The sequence below is a fragment of the Oreochromis niloticus genome, linkage group LG7 (assembly GCF_001858045.2).
Source record: "Oreochromis niloticus isolate F11D_XX linkage group LG7, O_niloticus_UMD_NMBU, whole genome shotgun sequence".
In the NCBI taxonomy this organism is placed as follows: domain Eukaryota; kingdom Metazoa; phylum Chordata; class Actinopteri; order Cichliformes; family Cichlidae; genus Oreochromis; species Oreochromis niloticus.
The window spans coordinates 23,609,365-23,628,288 of record NC_031972.2 but is presented as its reverse complement, the minus strand read 5'-3'; the positions used below and the strand labels follow the sequence as shown (position 1 = coordinate 23,628,288).

The following is an 18,924-nucleotide window of genomic DNA, read 5'->3' as shown; positions in this document are numbered from 1 at the left end:
GGCTAACACAACAGATATAAAGCTGCAATACCATGCCGATTCACCACATGGACAAGGAGTCCTTTAACAAGTTAGAAAAAAATAATTATTTGTTGAATATCTGTTGCAAACAATATTTCGTTAGACAACACGGTTTAATTCGAGGCTTTCTTCCATTTATATCTAACCTTTTATTAATGCGGCAGTGTTTATTTGATAAATCTTAGAAATTGCATAATGTAGTTTCAGAGGTTTCCAAAAATGTGTAACAGATACTGATTTGGTCCGTTTTAGTGTTTATTTCAATTCTGTTTGGTTTCATTTAGTTTGCACGTTTTTATTTAGTTAGGATTTACTTTATTTAAAATTTCATTTTCATTTTTGTTTTGGGAAATATTTGTAAAAGTCAGTATTTATGAATCTTAGAATATACCATATACCATATACCATATATAATATACCATACCAATATACCAATGTGTCCAGACATGGACAGAAATATGTCAGATTAGTGTGCTTATTTCAGCATATGAACAGCTGTTCAGCGGTCAGCTTGGCTCAGAATGGAGACCTGATACTCTGGATTTTCCTGTTATTTCTGACTATCTGATAAACAAAAGTGTATTATACATGAGTAAAACTAACATTTCTGATGATAAAAACATCTTTGTTTAGAAACAAGTTTTTAAAGAGTTTTACAATGAAAGCAATTAAATTGTTCACAATTTAGTGTTTCATTCATAAGTGTTTCATTTGAATCACGTGGTTTAGGTGTTATGTACGTAGTCATGTGTCAGTACTGGCAAGTTTTTATTTGTTTTTGTGATTTCTGTGTCTCATTGAAGTTTGAAATCGTTGTAGTTTCTGATAGCTGCCACTAGAGGCTACTAATCCCCTTCTCCTAAAAACAAATACACAATCCTTTGTTGAATCGCCACCATCCATTATCCAGCCAAACTTACATTTTTTAAGTTTAGAGGTACATATCGAAAGAGGCAGTGCATATTAATTTGAGAGATGCTGAAGGGTCTTTATTATCTTTCTCAGGTATTGCCTTATTGCAACAACAGGACAAAATATAATGTGTTGAGAAAAAAATCCAAATAAATCAAAAAAATAAACAGAAAGTTCTTCTTAACTGTATATACAGTGCATCAAAAGTACTTTGGCACAAAATTATGTTTGTCTAAATCTTTAGTTAGACAAAGATAAATGTTTGAATTGGCCTTATAGAAAGGAATGTACAAACAGTACATCATCAGCTGAAAAGACAAAAAAAGTACACTCTTCCTATCAACTATATGCTGCAAATATTCTTAAACTTTTGCAAAATCTTTGAAGCAAATTCATAAATTAAAGCCCAAACGAGGAACAAATGAAAAAAACAGACAGAGAAATATATTAAAATACTGTTGTTTGAACAAATATTTGACACATAGTTTGTTTTACAGCTTTTTTTTTGGGGGGGGGGGGGTGTTTAAAGTATGAGATTGCATGTGGCTAGCCTGGCTCCAGCAGTTGGAGCCACCAACCACACATTTTTTTCGGTCTAATTTCGATGATATAAAAACAAAATAGTTTGACACCAAATGGCCATTTTATACCAACTTCCAGTGTATAGCAACAGTAAACATAATAAATAACAAAACATGCAAATGAGCAATATAAAACAAAAAGGCTGGTGCAGGATCTTTCTTAATCGTTGTCATAGATGCATTCTGAAATGAAAGCAAAACAATGGTTAAAATATATTTCCTGTGATGGTCGTATCCACAGCCAGACAAATAAAATAACAATTCTGTAATATTAACCCACACTTAACACAGAAATCAGAAATATAGTTTTTTGGTTTCACACTCTTCCACTGGTTTCACGTTTAGTTTGTTTGGTTTAGCTGTTTTGGTTATTTTGTTTTAATACACTGACACCGCAAAGTATTCGACATGATGACAAATGGATTTTGTTTACATAGTTTACAACTGATAAGTTGAATGAATTTCTTTTTCTCTGTCTGTCTGAGTCATGTGTCTGCTGCTTTCCCAGTTTTGTAAAAGAGGAGGAAATACACAATCTTAAAAGCCAACCATTAATAGTACTGCACTTGTTTTGCAGTCACAGGAGCTGGGCAGTGTGCAGTCGTTAAGTCAACCATGAACTCCCAAAGTATTCTAGAGTCAAATATGAGGCCATCTGTCTGACAGCTAAAGCTAGGCTGAAATTGGGTCATAGAACAAGATAATGATCTCAAGTACAGCAGCAAATCTACAACAGAATGGCTGAAAAAGAAAAGAATCAAGGTGTTGCAATAGCACCGTCAAAGTCCAGAAGTCAACCAGATAGAAAGTCTGTGGTGGAACCTCAAGAGAGCTGTGCATAAAAAGCTATACCTGCAAACCTCAATGTACTGAGGTTTGTGGGAGGGTTAAAATAAAATCCACTTGTTAAAGACCGCTCAGTCAGCAGTTATACTCCTAAAAGTTCAGCTGCACAGCAATGTATTCAGAACGTACCGTCTCCAATATCATCATAGATATCTCCATCGCTGTAAACAAAAACAAAAAGATCAGTACTGTCAGTATGTTGATTAGTTTTTATCATAGCATAAATGTGTGACTGTCTGTAGTACTTACTCCATAGCAATGTAGCTGGTCGATACATAACCAACTGTAAAATGCACATTTTAAAGGTTTAATGGTAAATAGTGCTAGGATTTGTTAATTGGGTAAATGGAGATCTTAAATATATCTATCGATTAATCAATATAATTAAGTAAATAGATACTCACACTTGCCGTCTTCATTTCGACAGATCAGTTTGTTATCCACAGCTTTAGCAATCACATCAAGGGCCTCTCCTGCTTTTACTGGCAGCTCTTTGCCACTCCATTTTTTATTCGTAAGATTGTGGATGACATTCACCTGGTACAGCACCTGTATCTCTCCTTCATACTGAAACAGATTCAAAATGATCTTTTAATTATATAAAAAAAACCCAAAACATATGTGAAATAAGATAACAGATATTGTAAGTGTGGTTGACACATCTTAGAGTGACAAACCTTAAACTTCTTCCTGAATTCCTTCTCCTCCTTCTCAAACTTTTTCTGCTTCTTAGGGTCCATTTCTTCAACTTTGGTTTTGATTTTCCCAGGTGGAATACTTGATGGAAAAACAAACAGAAGTTGGAAAGAAATGACAGCTGTATTAAGACATTTCAGTTCATGGATCTAAACAGGTTGGAGTTCATCCTAAATACATTCTTTTGTTGTGAGGTTGATCTACCTGCTGATGGGAGGTGGGATAGGTGCATTTTGAGAGTCGACGTCATCATATATTTCCTCATCAATTGCTTGACCCGGCTTATCTGTGTTAACAAAAGGAAATGGTGGGTGAGGATTGGATTGGATAGTTTTCACTAAGCCTGAATGAAGCTTTGCAAACCTTTCTTAAAGGAAAACAGTAGACATCATAATACATGTTACAAAAGAGTATATATATATATATCTATATACATATATAGATATATATATATATATATGTATCCCATGTAATGAAATTATATTAAAAAGTAAAATCATATGCACATGGACCAAAGGTATCTTATGAATTTAGGTGTTAAGTCCTATTGCCACAGGTGTATAAAATCAGGCTCCTGTCCATGCAGTCTGCTTTTACAAACATTTATTTAAAGAATGGGTCATTCTAAAGAGCTCAGTGAGTTCCAGCGTGGTGCTGTACAGTAATAGGATTACATAATTGCAACAAGTCAGTGTGTGAAATTTCTTCCCTCCTAGATATTCCATGGATGGAATATCTTCAGAAAGCTGAAGTGTTAATGGTGTTATTTAGTGACCATAGCATCTCAGGCACAAAGTGACAGACGTTGTAAAGGTTAAGAGGGGGGTTGCTTTTTGGCATGGGTTTCCATGGCTGAGACGCTCCCGTACGTGTTATATGTAGGTGGCCCAGATTAAGTGAGCACTTTATCATCTAGATAGATCTCAGATATAACAAGTATAACTCACAGACCATCACTATAGTGTTACAGTGGAAAAATGCTACAAGTTAAAGTCAAGAAAGTGGGACAGAAATGGCAACGACACAATAGTATTAATATAAAGTTGAATGATCTTAGATCAGATTAGCCACAATAAGCCTTTGGGTCCTAACAGTCAAACCAACCTGTACCAGAAAAACTTATGTGTGCATTAACGTCTTTTTATGTTAGAGAAATCGTGCCAAGATGTCTTATTTTAAAATGTATAATAAAGTGGTAATATCGAATGAGTTATACCTGAATTCCCATCTGCTGTAAACTGGCTGGGTGGAGGCACTCTGGGACAACAGAGGAAAAGATTAAAAAATATTATATCCTTTATATTGATACAGTATCATCAGTTAAAAGTATGTTAATGTGACTTAAAGCAGCCCTGATTAACAATCATATTCAACTCTGGTTAAAACATGCTTGTGACAGTGTTAGCTGTTAATACGTTGATTTTTCTGATTGAGTTGTACAGCAGTCGCACACATGCAAATTACTCCCAAAGATTAGTAAAATCACAGGTAGTCAGTGATCAGACACAAACATGTAAACATGACCGTTAGACTCCAGCTTCTCAGACTGCGGAAGTTAAACTGCAAATTAGGACGTTTCAGTGTTATTCAGACAGAGGAGGTGAAGTGCTTTTTCTGATGCCGATGTCGGGAGAAATCAAAACTGAAATGTGCCGTCACCGATAAAAGAGGAGCGACGGCTGAAAGATTAAGGATTAACAACAGTGGACAGTAGATCTGAGGTCAGTCTTACTAATGAGTGTATTTTACACTTTAGAGCTGGCAGGGCGTCTGTTTCGGTCAAACATCCGCAGGAAGCTGCGGGGCTTCATAGAAGACCTGGGATCGAAGGGACTGGAAAGCCAACCAAGGATGTAATGATCTGCTCTTCTGTCATGTTTTCTGAATCTTTCCAGAGTGTCTTTACGTTTGCATTTACCCGTTTTTGTAAATAACAAAACCAGTTCTCACCTGACTTCTAAGTTTGGATCGACAACATCATCGTATATTTCTCCTCCTTCTCCTCCTGGTAGAGGTGGTAGGACAACTATAAGGCATATGAGATGTAATCAGCAAGATTTCATTACAGAGTGAGCAACAATATTATTAATATAATGATATATAATAATAAAATTAAATACAGTATTGTAAAATGTACCTCCTGGTCCTTTTTTACTGCTGTGGAGAAAAAAAAAAGAGATATTAAATGAGAAGCAGGCCAACTTGGCTAACTTTGTTTTTTCACAGTAAATTGGAGAAGTGCTTCATGGGGCAACAGCAATACAAAAGTGCAACTGACAGTTACACTGGAGTGGCCATTAGCGTTTCAGGACCCTGACTGACTAGCATTTTCAAATGTATTATCTATGTCTGTGTCTGCAAAGGAGTGTTGGGGCCACATTAAGGACTCATCATTTACAGGTACAATCCCGTACCTGTTATCAATTACATCGATGTCATCGTAGACCTCGGGGTCGTACGCCTGCTGAAGTGAGGCTCCTTGATTCTTCAAGGAGTTAAAGTCAATTTCTACTGAAGTGGTCTTCACGTAGCCAACTGTGAGAGCAAAATGAAGCATTGGCGAGATGTTAGTGTTGCTCCAACAGTCAGCTTTGAGGCTAAAATATTGACTAAAAATGGAAAAAAGACCATAGATGGTGCATAGAGACATAGCTGATCCTGTATTTGCAGATACAAGTGACAATTTCTCCTGTCAGCAAAGAGTTGGAGTGGAAGGTGACGAGAAACTGAGAAAATTGAGGGTTAGATTGTGAACCTACTGGATCCATCCTGTGCTCTTCCCAACCATTTACCCTCGGGGTTTCCCTGGACTCGAATGATGTCCACGGGATCTCCCTGCTTCAGACCAAGATCAGTCTTGCTGCTTCGACAATCTGTGCATGCCTTTCCTTTCTGAAGGACCTCCAGGGGACCAACCAACTAACACACAACCATGCATACACATGAATTCAAATGTGCACATGATAAATAAGTTGGTTTTGATGACTGAGCTGTCACAGTCTTATTGATTCTACCTGAGACGTTCACTCACTTTGAATCTTTTCCGGGCCTCTTGTTCCTTCTTCTCGCGTTCCTTCTGCTCCTTCTTCTCAGCCTCCTGCCGTTTTTTCTCCTCTTTGTCCTCTTTCTCTTTCTTCTTCTCTTGCTTTTGTTCCGCTGCTTCCCTTTAAGATCAAAAATACAAAGCATTTAAATATTAAGTTTTGATAGATGGATGGATAAATAGGTTTAAGATACAGTTTTATTGGGTAAGAAAGGTGAAGAAGAGCTTTCAGACTGGGTGGAGTTTGTGACAGAAAGCTAGCAGGAAGCCTTGAAGGGAAGGCTTACAATATGGTAGCGATGTATAGTTTAATGAGCCATACATCAATGCTGAAGATGCTCAGATTCTCACTGGGAGTAACAGGGATGGATTGTACCAATTTAGTCAAAATAAACCCGGTTTATGAATGTATAATTTATGTTTATTTGAGATATTCTTAGGTTCTGTAAAAATATAAAACAAGAGATTTATTTAACATCATTACCCAAAATATTCCAAGACTATTTTGATGTCCCTTAAAAAGTGAAGTTAGAAAGGAGATTTAATTCATTGTAAGTTTATCTGCTCCCTTGCTTTAATCGGTTAAAGTGCCACGGACCGAAAAGCAACAACATCTCATAGTGATGCAAAACAACCACTAGATGGTAGTGTTAATAAGGTGTGACGTGGACACAGCTGAACGTTTACCGCAGACATTTTGAACTTTGGATCTAAGCAGACTTATTTCATACGCAGTCCTCAAACATTGTGAATAAAAAGGCCAGTTATTCTTTCACACTTTAAAACCTAGACATTATGAGTGAGGTGTGGGATAAGCCAATGGAGGTGTGACAATCTCTCACCATCGTTCATCAAGATCTTCATACATCTCTCCATCATCATCATCGTCGTCATTAATTTCCTCCTGGGAGGAGAGGACATAAAGCAACAGAAATATATAAGACTATAACCTTAGTCAAGTTAAGACACATTTATTTTCAGAGTATAAACTTTTCAACTTAATTCTTTGAATTTGTTACAGATATTTAAGCTTCACAAGTTCTGCTTGGACTACAAAAGCCTCTTTGAAGCAGATCTACAAGCTGTCAAAAGCTCTTTTTTTTTCTACCCATACGTTCATTTATAATTACTTCCAGGGCTCGTGTTATTTAGTCACTATTCTGTTGCCATTTCCTTCTGTGGTTCCACTGGTGGTGATGTGGTTTATTCTGCACTTTCACCTGCATGGCAATCTGTATTTATATGAGCGAACGTAATTCAGCGTGTCTCACCTTTCCTCTCTGGCTTGGGTGGGCTGCAAAAGAGAAACAATAAAGCAGGGTTACAATGAGACCCTTTTGAAGCAGATATCACAATCTGAATTCATGTTCATACCGTGAAGTTTAACGTGCTCAATGCTGACTGTCAACTGTACTTTAAGTAATTGGAGAGATCCAAAAACATTTTAAGCATTAGTCTTTTTTTAAGTATTAAGTATTTTTTAAAAAAAATACATAATATTTAGTAAACCAAATCTCTTTAGCTTCATGCTAACTTTTTCATCTTTCGGCTGCTGCCTTCAGGGGTCGCCACAGCAGATCATCTGCCTCCATCTCACCCTATCCCTAGCATCTTCCTCACCATCTTGTAAACCTTCTCTTTTAGTCTTGCTGCTATCCTTCTGTGACAAATCACTTGTCTCCACCCTGCCTGCACTCTCTTCTTCACCTCTCTTGTGCGGGTCTGTTGCTTTGTACGGTATTTAAACGTATTCATGTTCACTGCTTCTGTTCCTTGCATCTTATCCTTATCCTTTACAGCTGTCTCCCTGAGGTTCACACAGCTGTATGCTAACTAACGCAGGTAAAGGTAGGTAAACAGTGATGAGGTTGCACTAGAGTCCACTGGATTAAAAAATTATTTTGGGATTACTCCAAAATGAAGCATTTAAAATAGTATACTTTAGGAATAGTTGAAGCCATAACATTTTGAGTTCTACAAATATTCTTTTCTTCCTTTCATACAACTCCACACATTTTCAATGCCAATAAAATGCATTTTACATATTTAGAAATTATCACTGTCTTCTAGCACAAATATGGCAAATATAAGTTCAGCTTCTTCTGTTTTCTTGTGATGTTAAAAAAAAGTTGTGCAACACTAGTTTTAGAGACTTAGAGACTTTTACTGGACCTGCAGATGGTGGTAGAGGCGGGGGAGAATTGGTCACATGATCGACATCGTCGTAAGTGTCTTCTTGCTGGTTCCTAAACAGCAGGTTAGGATTTAACTGTTATTAATTGGAGTAACATTATCCAGAAAATACACAGCACGTCCAACATTTATCACCGTGTTTCTGTTTAAACAGGAAAATGGGAAAGTGTGTTTAATGTGTCACTCACATGGGTCCAGGATGCCGTGGGGGCAGATTTGGCAGTGCAGGTGGTGGGGCTTGATTCTGGGCCACATGGTTGCTCGCAGCGATGGGTTTCTTAAAACTGGGACCTGCAGCAGAAACATGTAGTGTTGACACTGTGTTAGCCAATTACTCTTTAGGTGGTTTTGCTGTACTTTACTTGCTTCCAGTATAAATTTAGCACTTTTTAGACCAATGCAAATGAATTTCACCAACACTGTCTACCACCGTCTCTGATGACCGCACAAGACGTGTACATAAATAGATGGGTATCTATGTATCTAAATGTGAAAGACTTTTATTTTTCTTTGAAATAGGTCTCTCTGTGATGATTATATATGTCAAAGAGTCACATCAGTCTGTCTCATCTAGACAAGTCGAAACTGGTGCAAAGATGGTCCTCTGTACATTATCTTCAGAGACTGGTGACGGTATGCGTTGATAAGACTCTCTTTATGATCAAGAATGATATATAAAATATTTCTGCAGTTAGGCATTTGAATCTCCTTGAGTGTTTTTCCTGCTTAAGTAACCCTTGTGTCACAAGATTTCGAGAACAATGTCCAATCTTCGTTCATTGTCCACTTAAAAAAATGTCTCAGCAACTTTAAAATGTGACTTAGGAAGTTTTGAGAGTAGTGAAAGTAAAAGTGAAAACAGCTACGTCTTTTTTTCGAATTTTTCGAATATGGAGTCTTTTTTGCCATGAAATGTGTTCAGGTGTATAATGTGTAATGCACCACAACCAGGAAGTAATCAAGAGTAAGTGCTTCAAGATTGTATATCTACAACATCAGTAAATGTGCTTAATTCCATCCGACCGACCACTATGGCCACTAAATTTGAATGATGCACCTAAAAACAAACTGCAGTAATGTAGGTGATGCCAATTATGTAAATCTTTATAACTTTACTCAAGATAAATATAGGATCACAAAAGCCATAAGTAATAAAGGAAAGAAAGTGAGAGTACAGCGTGAAAACGACATTTTCCAGAGTTATTACTAGTGGATGCTGGGTAATGTGGTTTGGTGGAATGAATCTCACAAAACTGCAAAACTGTGATCAGAACATTGCTTTCTTGGCCCGTAGTGAGTGACCCTGAATTTCAGCCAAGACAGCTGACCTCTGACTGGAATATATTCACTTCAGGTATGTGGCTATAGACAGAGCCTGTCTTTAAAAAGGCTCCCTGGTTTGCTGGAACTTACTTCCCCATGTGGTGAAACGAACTCAGCTGTCAGAGCGGCGAGTGAAGTGGGGGTAGAAAAGAGAAACTGGACAGGGAACTTGCAAATAGAGGAACCTAGTGTAGTTCTGTCACTTTAGTCTCTTATCTGAAGCTCGGAAGAACTGCAGCATTTGTGGAAACACATTGAAAATACACAGAGTAACTTATGCAGTAAAATATTTCATGCACAAGCAGACTTTGTGTATCTCTTTTAGGTCTGATAAGCTAAAGTATGCTCAATTACTGCTGGCCAAACACTGCCCACGTCACTGAAACCACACTGACTTGTGAAGCAACTTCTATTTCACACTTCAGAAATGCGTTAACAGAGTCTGTCCAAAGTAGCATCGCGAGCGATATAGAGGAAATGCACTTGAACCAATAAAATAAGAGGAACACCTTCTTTAGACAGTCACGAGAGCCCCGCACGCTCTTGAGTGCCCCACATTAACTCTTACACATTTAACCCTTTTCACGGGGGTGGGGAGGCTGGCTCTGCTTCTACAGAAAGTTCATTACATAAAATGTTGCTGGGGCTTGTTTTCCCACAAATTCTGCTGTGTTTAATTTGCCATATGTGTTGTATACAGATTGAGATCATAGAACCAAACACTCATGAGACCGAACTGAAAACAAAGGATGTAAAATCAGACAAAAAAGCTGAAGTATTTCTGACTGGGGGGGGGGGGGGGGGGGGGGGAGGGCACATGTGCATCCCTGCTGGCTGGCAGAAGTTTACTGCCTGAAGCTGAACTCCCTGTCTCACATATGTAGAGCATATTTTCTACTTTCTTGTATGTTAGGCCATACTGCAAAGCAATAAAATGTTTATTTTCATTTCATTTTGACAAGGCTATTTAGTGAGTTTGTTAAGCATTTTTTAGAGTTCTCTTTTGATAGAGATACATGGGAACAGATTACTTCCACATGATCTCATCAAGATTAGTCAGCAACCACAGCGGTCATCCATTTTTTATTATTAAAAAACAAATCCTAGACCTAAGTTTGGGTTTAAATGTTGTTTTCTAGTATTTCTTAATGTAATCTTTGGATATTCCACATTTCAGGTAACAGGTAATTAAAATAAACAACAAATATATTTACATTTATGCATATTTTTAAAGTAAAATTCCGAACTCCCCTTCGATTCTGAATAAAGGAAGTACCTAACATGCTGGGGTAACTTTAGCTTCATGAAGGTGTGATCACACGTGCCTGGGACAACGTTAAACTGTGAAAACACGCCTCCACTGCATACTTGTGTAGAAAACACCAGACTGCTTTTCATTTAGGTTTAGTATCTTGCCCTAAGATACTGTGACATGCAGACTGGAGGAGGGATCAAACCACTGACCTTCAACTTAGTAGAAAACCTGCTTGACCTGCTGAGCCACAGCCACCCTAACTGGTACCATATAAATGAAACTGAATTGAATGATTCAATAGATGATTACATTTAACTTTTACAAATATGGAAGCCTGAAACTGACATGGATTTATTACGAGATGCTCACTGCACAGGTTAGGTTCTTGGCTCTGTTAGTAGTTGAGCCCGAACGAGAACATCCTGGGCTGAAAAATGAAGCAAACACGGAAAGTTTGTCCAGTAACCCTTTGAAGCTTGTTCTCAATGCAACTGAAGATCCATACACTCTCATAATAAAATGGCCAGCTGCACAGCAGAAAAAAGTTTAATGTCTGATACATAAGCCTGTATACAAAAAACTGTTGTAAAAGGCCGCTGGGTTATTGTTGTCACCCCGGTGGGCAGGCGGGCAGGCGGGCAGGCAAGTGATGTGGTCAGCAGGTTTCTGAAAGTGATAACTCAAGAACAAAGCAACATAGTTTCAAATTGATACAATAATTGTATCTACTAAAAATATTAGGACTTGTTTAAATGTCAGTGACCTCGGCCTCAAGGTCAGGGGTCAGAGGTCAAGTTTCCTAAAAATCTTGTGAATGTGATAACTTTATCGTGGCTTGCTTTAACAGGTGGATGCCAGCAACCTGTCTGCTATCCACGTAACTCAGTAATTCAGTCATTTTATGCTCACGACACCCTAAATAAGCCAAAATTTCAAGGCACACTTGTGTCCATATTTGTGCAAAACAGCATCTCAAATATTTTACATGCTCTTGGTGCTTCTTTTGATTACACTGTCAGATTAAAGGACTTTTGGTCATTTGGACCTGCAATAAGTTCCATTAGTTTATAACTTGCCTCTATAACCTTATCAGACCCTTACACACAGGCCAACAAACGGTCTTGGTTCACATCCACCACTCTTTTGAAGCAGGCCAAGTTTTCTCAAAATATATATTTGGCTTCTACGTGGCTTCTTTCCTTTTGACACCCCTGAGCCAGATGAAGCCACAATCCAAAAGGCAATGACCGTTTGGCTAAAACGTGGCCCATCTCTTTACTTTTCTTTGGGGGTTGACTCAGGATGAGTACAAACACCACAACTCAGCCACAGGTCTACCAATTATGGGCCAGATATCAGATGTGTTATAACATTTGGGTCACATCATGTACCTGCTTGCCATAACCCATATCGGGTATGGCTAATGACATTTAGCTCAGGGCTGGGACACATATCGAAACTAAAGGTGGGTCTTGATACATTATTTGGTCCCAGTGTTGCTAATTCAAGTCAAAAACCTGGACTTATCTATAGCTTTTATGTTGTTGGGGTCTTTTGGAGCATATTTATAACAATTACAAAATCTCACAGCTTTGTGGTTATTTGTGATTAAATATATTAACAGCCTGCCTGTGTAACATTTTTGGTTGAACAAAATTATAGTATTTTATTTTTACGTTATCCCTGCATAGTATACTTTTCAAGTATATGCGTCTGTGCAGTGTACAGATCCAGAGTGTACTATCCAAGATTGCAAGTGTCAACAGACAATTTAGCATCCAACCAAACTGTTACGCCTCTTGGCTGTATGTATGGCAAAAAGTCTGCATGCCACTGACCAAAATGATAGTGTGGCTTCGCGGTTACACAGACAAATCCAACTTACCCTCATCAGAGGCCTCTGAGCCTCTTTTAATGTTCTCCAGGTTGACTTTCGGAGGTCGGTTAGGTTTAGCAGGAGGAGGACCCAGAGCCAAGCTGTTGGGGAGAGGGTTACGCTTTGGGCCTGATGAATCATTTCCATTAACACCACCGCTGGCCAGAGGAGAGGGCTTGACTGGCTTCTTAAAGCTGGGCTTCTTATTGGCTGGAGGTTTTGGAGGAGGAATGGAGTTAGTAGCTGTAAGGCTAGGTTTGCTGGTCCCACCACTCTCTGTCTGCTCAGTCTTTTCCTCCTTGTTGAACAGATTCTGAGCAGTCCTGAAGTTTGAGGTGGGCTTAAAAGAAGAGTTGGCCAGCGATGAAGGTTTGATCACATTGTCTTTGTTCCCTCCTGCCTGTTCTTCAGCTTGCTGCCGTAGTTTTACAATGCCGCCAATCGGTTTTTGTTGCACACCAGGCAATTTAAGTGGCGCAGGACTGCTGTTTGGTGCTGCATTGTTTTCGTCTTTAACCCAGCTGGGCTTGTTGCTGATTGCTGGTGAAGGTTTAGGAAAGGCAGGTTTGGACTCAGACAGGGTGGAGGTAAGAGGAGGTTTGTTGAATGGAGGCTTCTGTGCCAGGCTTTTAACTTCAGGAGCCTGTGATAAGGGTGGTTTCAAGGGTGTCTGCTGTTTATTAACAGTAAAGGGTTTGCTGTTGGTGTTGCTATCATCCTGGATGTTGGCAAATCTGCTCGCCAAGGCTTTAGCTTTATTTGGCTCTTGTACCTCTGTGTCACTTTTAGTAGATACTGTGTTTTTTAGGAAACTTGGTTTTGGAGGCGTATTTACTGCACTGCCAGAGAGGCTTTCCAAGACTGGTTTCTTCTGTATAGGTGGGCCAGAGGAAAGGGTCGGGTGCAAGGGTTGTTTGATACGTCCAGGGGGCGCAGAGGAAGTCTCGTCAGTGCTTCCCCCACCTGTTTGGAAGCGAGCCATGATGGCCTTTACATCTGACTTATTGTCCTGAAAAAAAAAAAAGACATAAGGGGTTGAGTGAGTGAGTTAATAAGAATCCAACACTACAGTCAGGATCAAACTGATTTTTACTTAAAGAAGAATCTAAGCGGAAGGAAAATAAGGCCGTGCTTGCTAGAACAACAGAAAATAAAATCCAGACAGAGCAAAAAGGGAATTTAAAAAAATGAGTTGCTCACACAGAGCTGGCCATGAAAGTTCAAATAGGAACAGAAAGTTTCATTTCCTCTCACAAATTTTCATTGTCCAGTCAGTAGAATTTGTGCTTTCTCTTCAGTTTCTCTTTCGCTGCTCAATTAAACAATCTTCCCCCCCCCCCAGTAATTTACCCAAGATCCCTCTCACACTATTTCTTTTCTATGCACACATAGAAACTTATCACACAGAGCTTTGTCTCGGAAGGTTAATCACAGGCTTTGTGGTTCAAACATGTTGAAATGACACTACGTCTCAAAGTGTTGTAGTGGTTAGGCCAGCACCTTGATTGCAGCTACGGGTTTGCAAAAGTTACCCTGTTTGTTAGTGTTACTCTGTTAAAGATTTAATGTTTATAACAAAATATCCTCTGTCATGAAAATAAGGGATTTTATGTTCCTTGACTATAAGTATTCTCAGCATTTACAGGATTGTGTAAAACAGGAACTCTGCAGATGACTCATGTCATTATTTTTCTATGTTTGGCACTCTTAAGCAATATTTGAAAAAAGAGAGGCTATTTTCTATTTTACAGTATTTTAACTTGAGAATTACCAACATTCAAAACACATTTGTTTCTGAAATAGAGTCTGTTGCATTTGGCAGCATGGTGCAGTGGTTAGTGTTGTTGACTCATACCAGGAAAACTGGTATGAGTTTTGACCCATGTGGTCAGGCTTTGTATGTGCATGTTCTGCCTGTGCCTGTGTAGGTTTTCTCCAGGCGCTCTAGCTTCATGTTACAGTCTAAAGACATGCATATTCGGCTAACTAGTGGTTGTAAAGTTGTTGTAGGTACACTCTTATGTTGCCCTGTGATAAACTGGCGAGCTATCCCTACTCTCACATGATGTCAGAGTATATGTGCTACTTGTGTTTTTAAATGTGACGTATGTCTGTACAACAAAAGCACCCTATAGGTTAAGACTAATAAAAAAAAAAGATAATCGAAGGATTGAGTGATTTTTCTTTTCTTCAGATGTTTAATATATTTGTCATACAATCCCACACAGCAATGTGGAAGTCTTAACATCAACTACTGCCCAGTTATTGTCTTCACTCCAAGTTTCATCTATTAAAAAACACACAATAACTAAAAACTTCTAACTAAAAAAAAAACCCTTCTCTCAAACCACACTCTGTAACAACTTCCTGGTTTGTCACTGTCATAAACACAAAAGTTTCAAATGGCCCCAGTTTAAAAGCATTTATTACATGGACCTTTGTAATATACCTGTTTCAAGGTAGCTGCAAAATGGTGTTTACACTGGAAATAATTCAGGTGGTCTGTGTTTTTAGAGTGGCTTTGAATGAATGAGGAATTCAAATATGTGAACTGGAACAGTCAGTCTGTGAGTATGTAAAAGTGTGAGGCAGGAATAAGCTAGATCACTAACCACAGGTACATCATTAACCACACTTCATCCAGCGTCAGTTTAACAAAGTGTCATATATTGGGCTCGTGACCAACTAGGAGCCACACCTATTCTAATGAACCTGGCTTGAGCAGGAAGTAGAGATAAGAGCATGAGGACACACAGCTGCAGCTATTCCTATGGAGCAATAAAAGCAAGGGAACACAATGCAATGGAAAGTGTAAATGCGCACCGCTATAAACAGAAACACAGCATACAGTGTTAATGTGCGCTTATATAATGCTAAGACTTAGACACAAAAACACGGGGTGAAGTGGAAGCTAATTTATCTTACTGACTTCTCATTGTAATAACGTGATACTGCATATGATGGCTGAGTGTGTTTCATAATCAGCATACGGTCCTGTGACAAAGGAATATCACCCCATGATTCATTAGCTTGTAGAAACACCCTTAGTAACAATAACTAAAAATAGTTGTCTTCTTTATTACTTGATCAGTCCATTGCAGTGTTATAGAGGAATTTTAAAACACTGCTTCTGTTCATTGAAACTTGTGGGCATTTTTGCATTTGTATTGGTTTTGGATGCACAGCTCTCTTAAGGTCCCACCACAGCGAGGTTGAGGTCTGGACTCTGACTAGAGCATTGCAGTACCTTGTGTTTTTTTTCTTTTTCTATTTTAGTCATTATATGTGGTTTACTGCTGTGCTTGGCATCATTGATCTGTTTCGTGACCCAATTTCAGCCAAGATTTAGCTGAAACTGCACATTTGATTCTAGAACACTTTGGTATACAGAGGACTTCATGGTTGACTCAGTGACTGCAAGGTGCACATGTCCTGTGGCTGCAAAACAAACCCAAATCATCAGCATCATCCATCAATAAGCTTGACAGTTAGTGTGAGCCGCTTGTATTAACATGCTGTTTAGTTTTCCCCGAACATGGTACAGCGTATTATTATTACCAAACATTTGCTCTTTGGTCTCATCAGTCCAAAAGGCGCTGTTCCAGGAGTCTTGTGATTTTTTTCAGATCCAACTTTGTAACCTAAGCTGTGCTGCTCTGCTCTTTTTAGAGAGAAGAAGCTTTCTCTTTCAGCCTTTCCAGACACGTCATGCTGTAGCATCTGAGATGTAGAGCTCGCATTGCTCAGCCTCTCATTGTGGTTAATTTGCTGGTACATCCTGGGATATGTTTGTCATCGTGTTAACACATAGCTGAATCCTCCAGCTAAAACCTCTGTTTTTACTGAGGTGCTCAAACTTGCTGATGATCAGTAAACCAAGTGCATTTGCAGATGGCTTAGTCTGCTTAGTTTTTCACGATACTACATATACGTTATATTGAGTTTTAAGACTTAGACGCTTTTCTTTTTTACCAACTTCGCATTTGTTTTAGTATTCTAAAGAAGACGTGCTTATTGCTTGGATTATTTTGTATTTCCAGTATATTTTACAGATGCCAAAATGCCCCAGTACTGCACAGAAGTTGTAAGCAAACATAAAAATTTTGGCTACTACAGAAATGCTAGCAGTTAACATCTTATAGGCAAAAAGTTCCTGTCTCGAGACCAGGAGGAAAAACAAGCCCAGTCTGAGGGGCTCACGAGATGGTGTACTCCTAGTGCCGTTCCCAAGCAAGAGTAATTGGAAGGGATGTGTTAGGAAGCAAAACTGTCCCAAATCAAATATGAGCATCCAAACACTCTGGGGATCCTGTGGGAAATAAGGGAGGGACAGGAAGTACTACTGTCAGTACTTTAAGATGATGACTTTAGTTGCCACCAGTGAACATAGACCAGACCATGTAGGGAATTTCAAGTCTTTAAAAGCTACACTGTCTAAAGACCTGAATCAGCAGTGGGGAAGTGGATGGTGTTTTATTTGATACATTTTATTCTGCAGTGGGAAAATGTCACCATGTGCATTCAGTGTTATCAGTGAATGCACACGGCTATCCCTTGTCGACAACATAGCTTCAGTGTTGAAGAGAGAAATATCAGCATATGCTCTTTAACAGCCAATCTCTCGGTAAACTGAGAGAGACAGTGGGTGGAACTTCAATGCAGTGGTGCCAGTAACATCAACCGTTAAATATGTTAACGCTGAGCCTGAAATGCGGTTGAATATTAAATCGGTAGAAAGAAAAAGAGGAAAGTTCCCTCATAATACTTCTGTTTCTTAACCGCGGTAAGCTATAAATTGCTCAATATGTTATGTACAGGATTATTGCAGTTGCTTCTTCTCAAGATACGAGTGCACTGCAGTTGCAATTTTGTAAAAGTCCTGCAAATTTTGTCACATACCAGAAACACCTCTTGACAGGATAGCCATTTAATGCAGTACGGCTCAACGGGAACACAAAGCTGCCATAGTTTGTGTGGCAGCTATATACTTGCCTGAGATGGTTCAAAGGTTTGAACCATAAGTTTAATGCAGAGCTATTTAATGTAATTATAGTTATGAAAATAATTATATGTAAAATAATCCTTTGTTATGATGCAGGATCAGTGCACAAATAACATAATAACCACAGAGTCTTGGATGTTAAGCTAGTTCGTCCGAACATGTTTTCTTTTTTAATGTTTGTTCTTTAACAGAAGCCTTGTGAAAAGTGACCGGCTGAGAAATGACAGAGGAAGAGGAACCACGATTTCTATTTACAGTGTGATGAAAAGTGCAGAGCAAAGGTGCCTTGCTTAATCAAGCTGACACAAAACCCAGAACCACCAGCCCCAACTGTTAGGTTTAACTTTCCTGTTTTTTACACAGTGCGTGAAAAGAAAATTGGGACAAAAATGCTTAAAATATCAAACTATTTTTAACAAGTATTTTTAACACCTGGTTTGAATTCGGCATTTTACTTTACTTAACTTTAACAATCACCGAAATGAACATAGTGCAGCTTATGTTGACTGCTCAGAATACAAATATGACAACTCTGCTTTTGTCAGTGTGCACACATTAACTCGCTCAGAAAATGAAAATGTACCAGCTTGTAATAATAATCAAGTATGGCTGACTTCTAAAAGATACCAAAGCCTATGTTATCCTGTCACGATAAGCCGTCTAAAACGCACATAACAACAGTTCAGCAGTTTCAAGAGCAAGTTTCTTCTGTTAAATCCACAGTGCCCACTTACAGTATTTCAATCATTTAAAATGTGACGATTAATCATTAAAGTTTCTTAAGTTTTACTCACCATCTTGTGGACAACTTTCCCAGGCGGAGAGTTGGTCAACAACTGGTTGGTGGATAAAGGAGAGTGTTTGTTCAGTGTTTGTTCAGTGCCTCTGTGCGAGTTTCTGTTTCTGTCACAGAGAGAAAGGCACTGAGATAGTGACTGTTGATAGTGAATGACAAAGAGTGTGGCTGAGCATTGAGCATGTATGTCTGAGGGGGGGGGTGTATACTCCCGTTCTTTCGGTGACATAAGCATCTGTCTACAACTGACTACTTCCTCTCTTAGTAGTATGTGTGTTTTGTGTGACTGTGGGTGTCACAACTTCTGTTATCTCCGTGTTTTGATCTCATTGATTTGCCTATCCCTGGCAAATTCCCTGCAGTTTCCCTCTGTGCTTAAC

The 18,924-nt window shown here is 38.8% G+C and overlaps 1 protein-coding gene across 3 annotated transcripts; it reads right to left on the bottom strand.

Annotated features, from left to right (window-relative positions):
- Window positions 1–984: 984 nt before the first annotated feature.
- fyb1b (FYN binding protein 1 b) lies at window positions 985–18,794 on the bottom strand. Of its 3 annotated transcripts, XM_005451321.3 has the most exons (19): window positions 18,543–18,794; window positions 12,756–13,755; window positions 8,481–8,583; window positions 8,272–8,345; window positions 7,371–7,393; window positions 6,942–7,003; window positions 6,088–6,220; window positions 5,816–5,975; window positions 5,471–5,591; window positions 5,194–5,213; window positions 5,007–5,082; window positions 4,806–4,889; window positions 4,273–4,313; window positions 3,261–3,342; window positions 3,038–3,137; window positions 2,765–2,927; window positions 2,610–2,643; window positions 2,490–2,521; window positions 985–1,697 (listed from the first exon to the last, which is right to left on the bottom strand). In XM_005451321.3, the coding sequence occupies exons 1-19, from the start codon at window positions 18,777–18,779 to the stop codon at window positions 1,675–1,677; spliced, it is 2,568 nt and encodes an 855-aa protein (XP_005451378.2). In that variant the 5' UTR covers window positions 18,780–18,794; the 3' UTR covers window positions 985–1,674. The 3 variants fall into 3 exon arrangements, 2 of the variants coding, with proteins under 2 accessions (XP_005451378.2, XP_005451379.2); XM_005451322.3 differs by lacking the exon at window positions 4,806–4,889; XR_002062752.2 differs by lacking the exons at window positions 985–1,697; window positions 2,490–2,521; window positions 2,610–2,643; window positions 2,765–2,927; window positions 3,038–3,137 and having other exon boundaries at window positions 4,789–4,889.
- Window positions 18,795–18,924: the final 130 nt, after the last annotated feature.

Bases quoted from the DNA above. Each gene is read 5' to 3' on its own strand.
- fyb1b (XM_005451321.3), bottom strand. From the start codon at position 18,779: ATGCTTATGTCACCGAAAGAACGGGAGTATACACCCCCCCCCTCAGAC. The intron at 8,584-12,755 runs GTAAGTTGGATT...TTTCTGCTGCAG, and splicing joins CTCAGAGGCCTCTGATGAGG to GTCCCAGTTTTAAGAAACCC. The intron at 6,221-6,941 runs GTGAGAGATTGT...TTGATCTTAAAG, and splicing joins GAAGATCTTGATGAACGATG to GGAAGCAGCGGAACAAAAGC.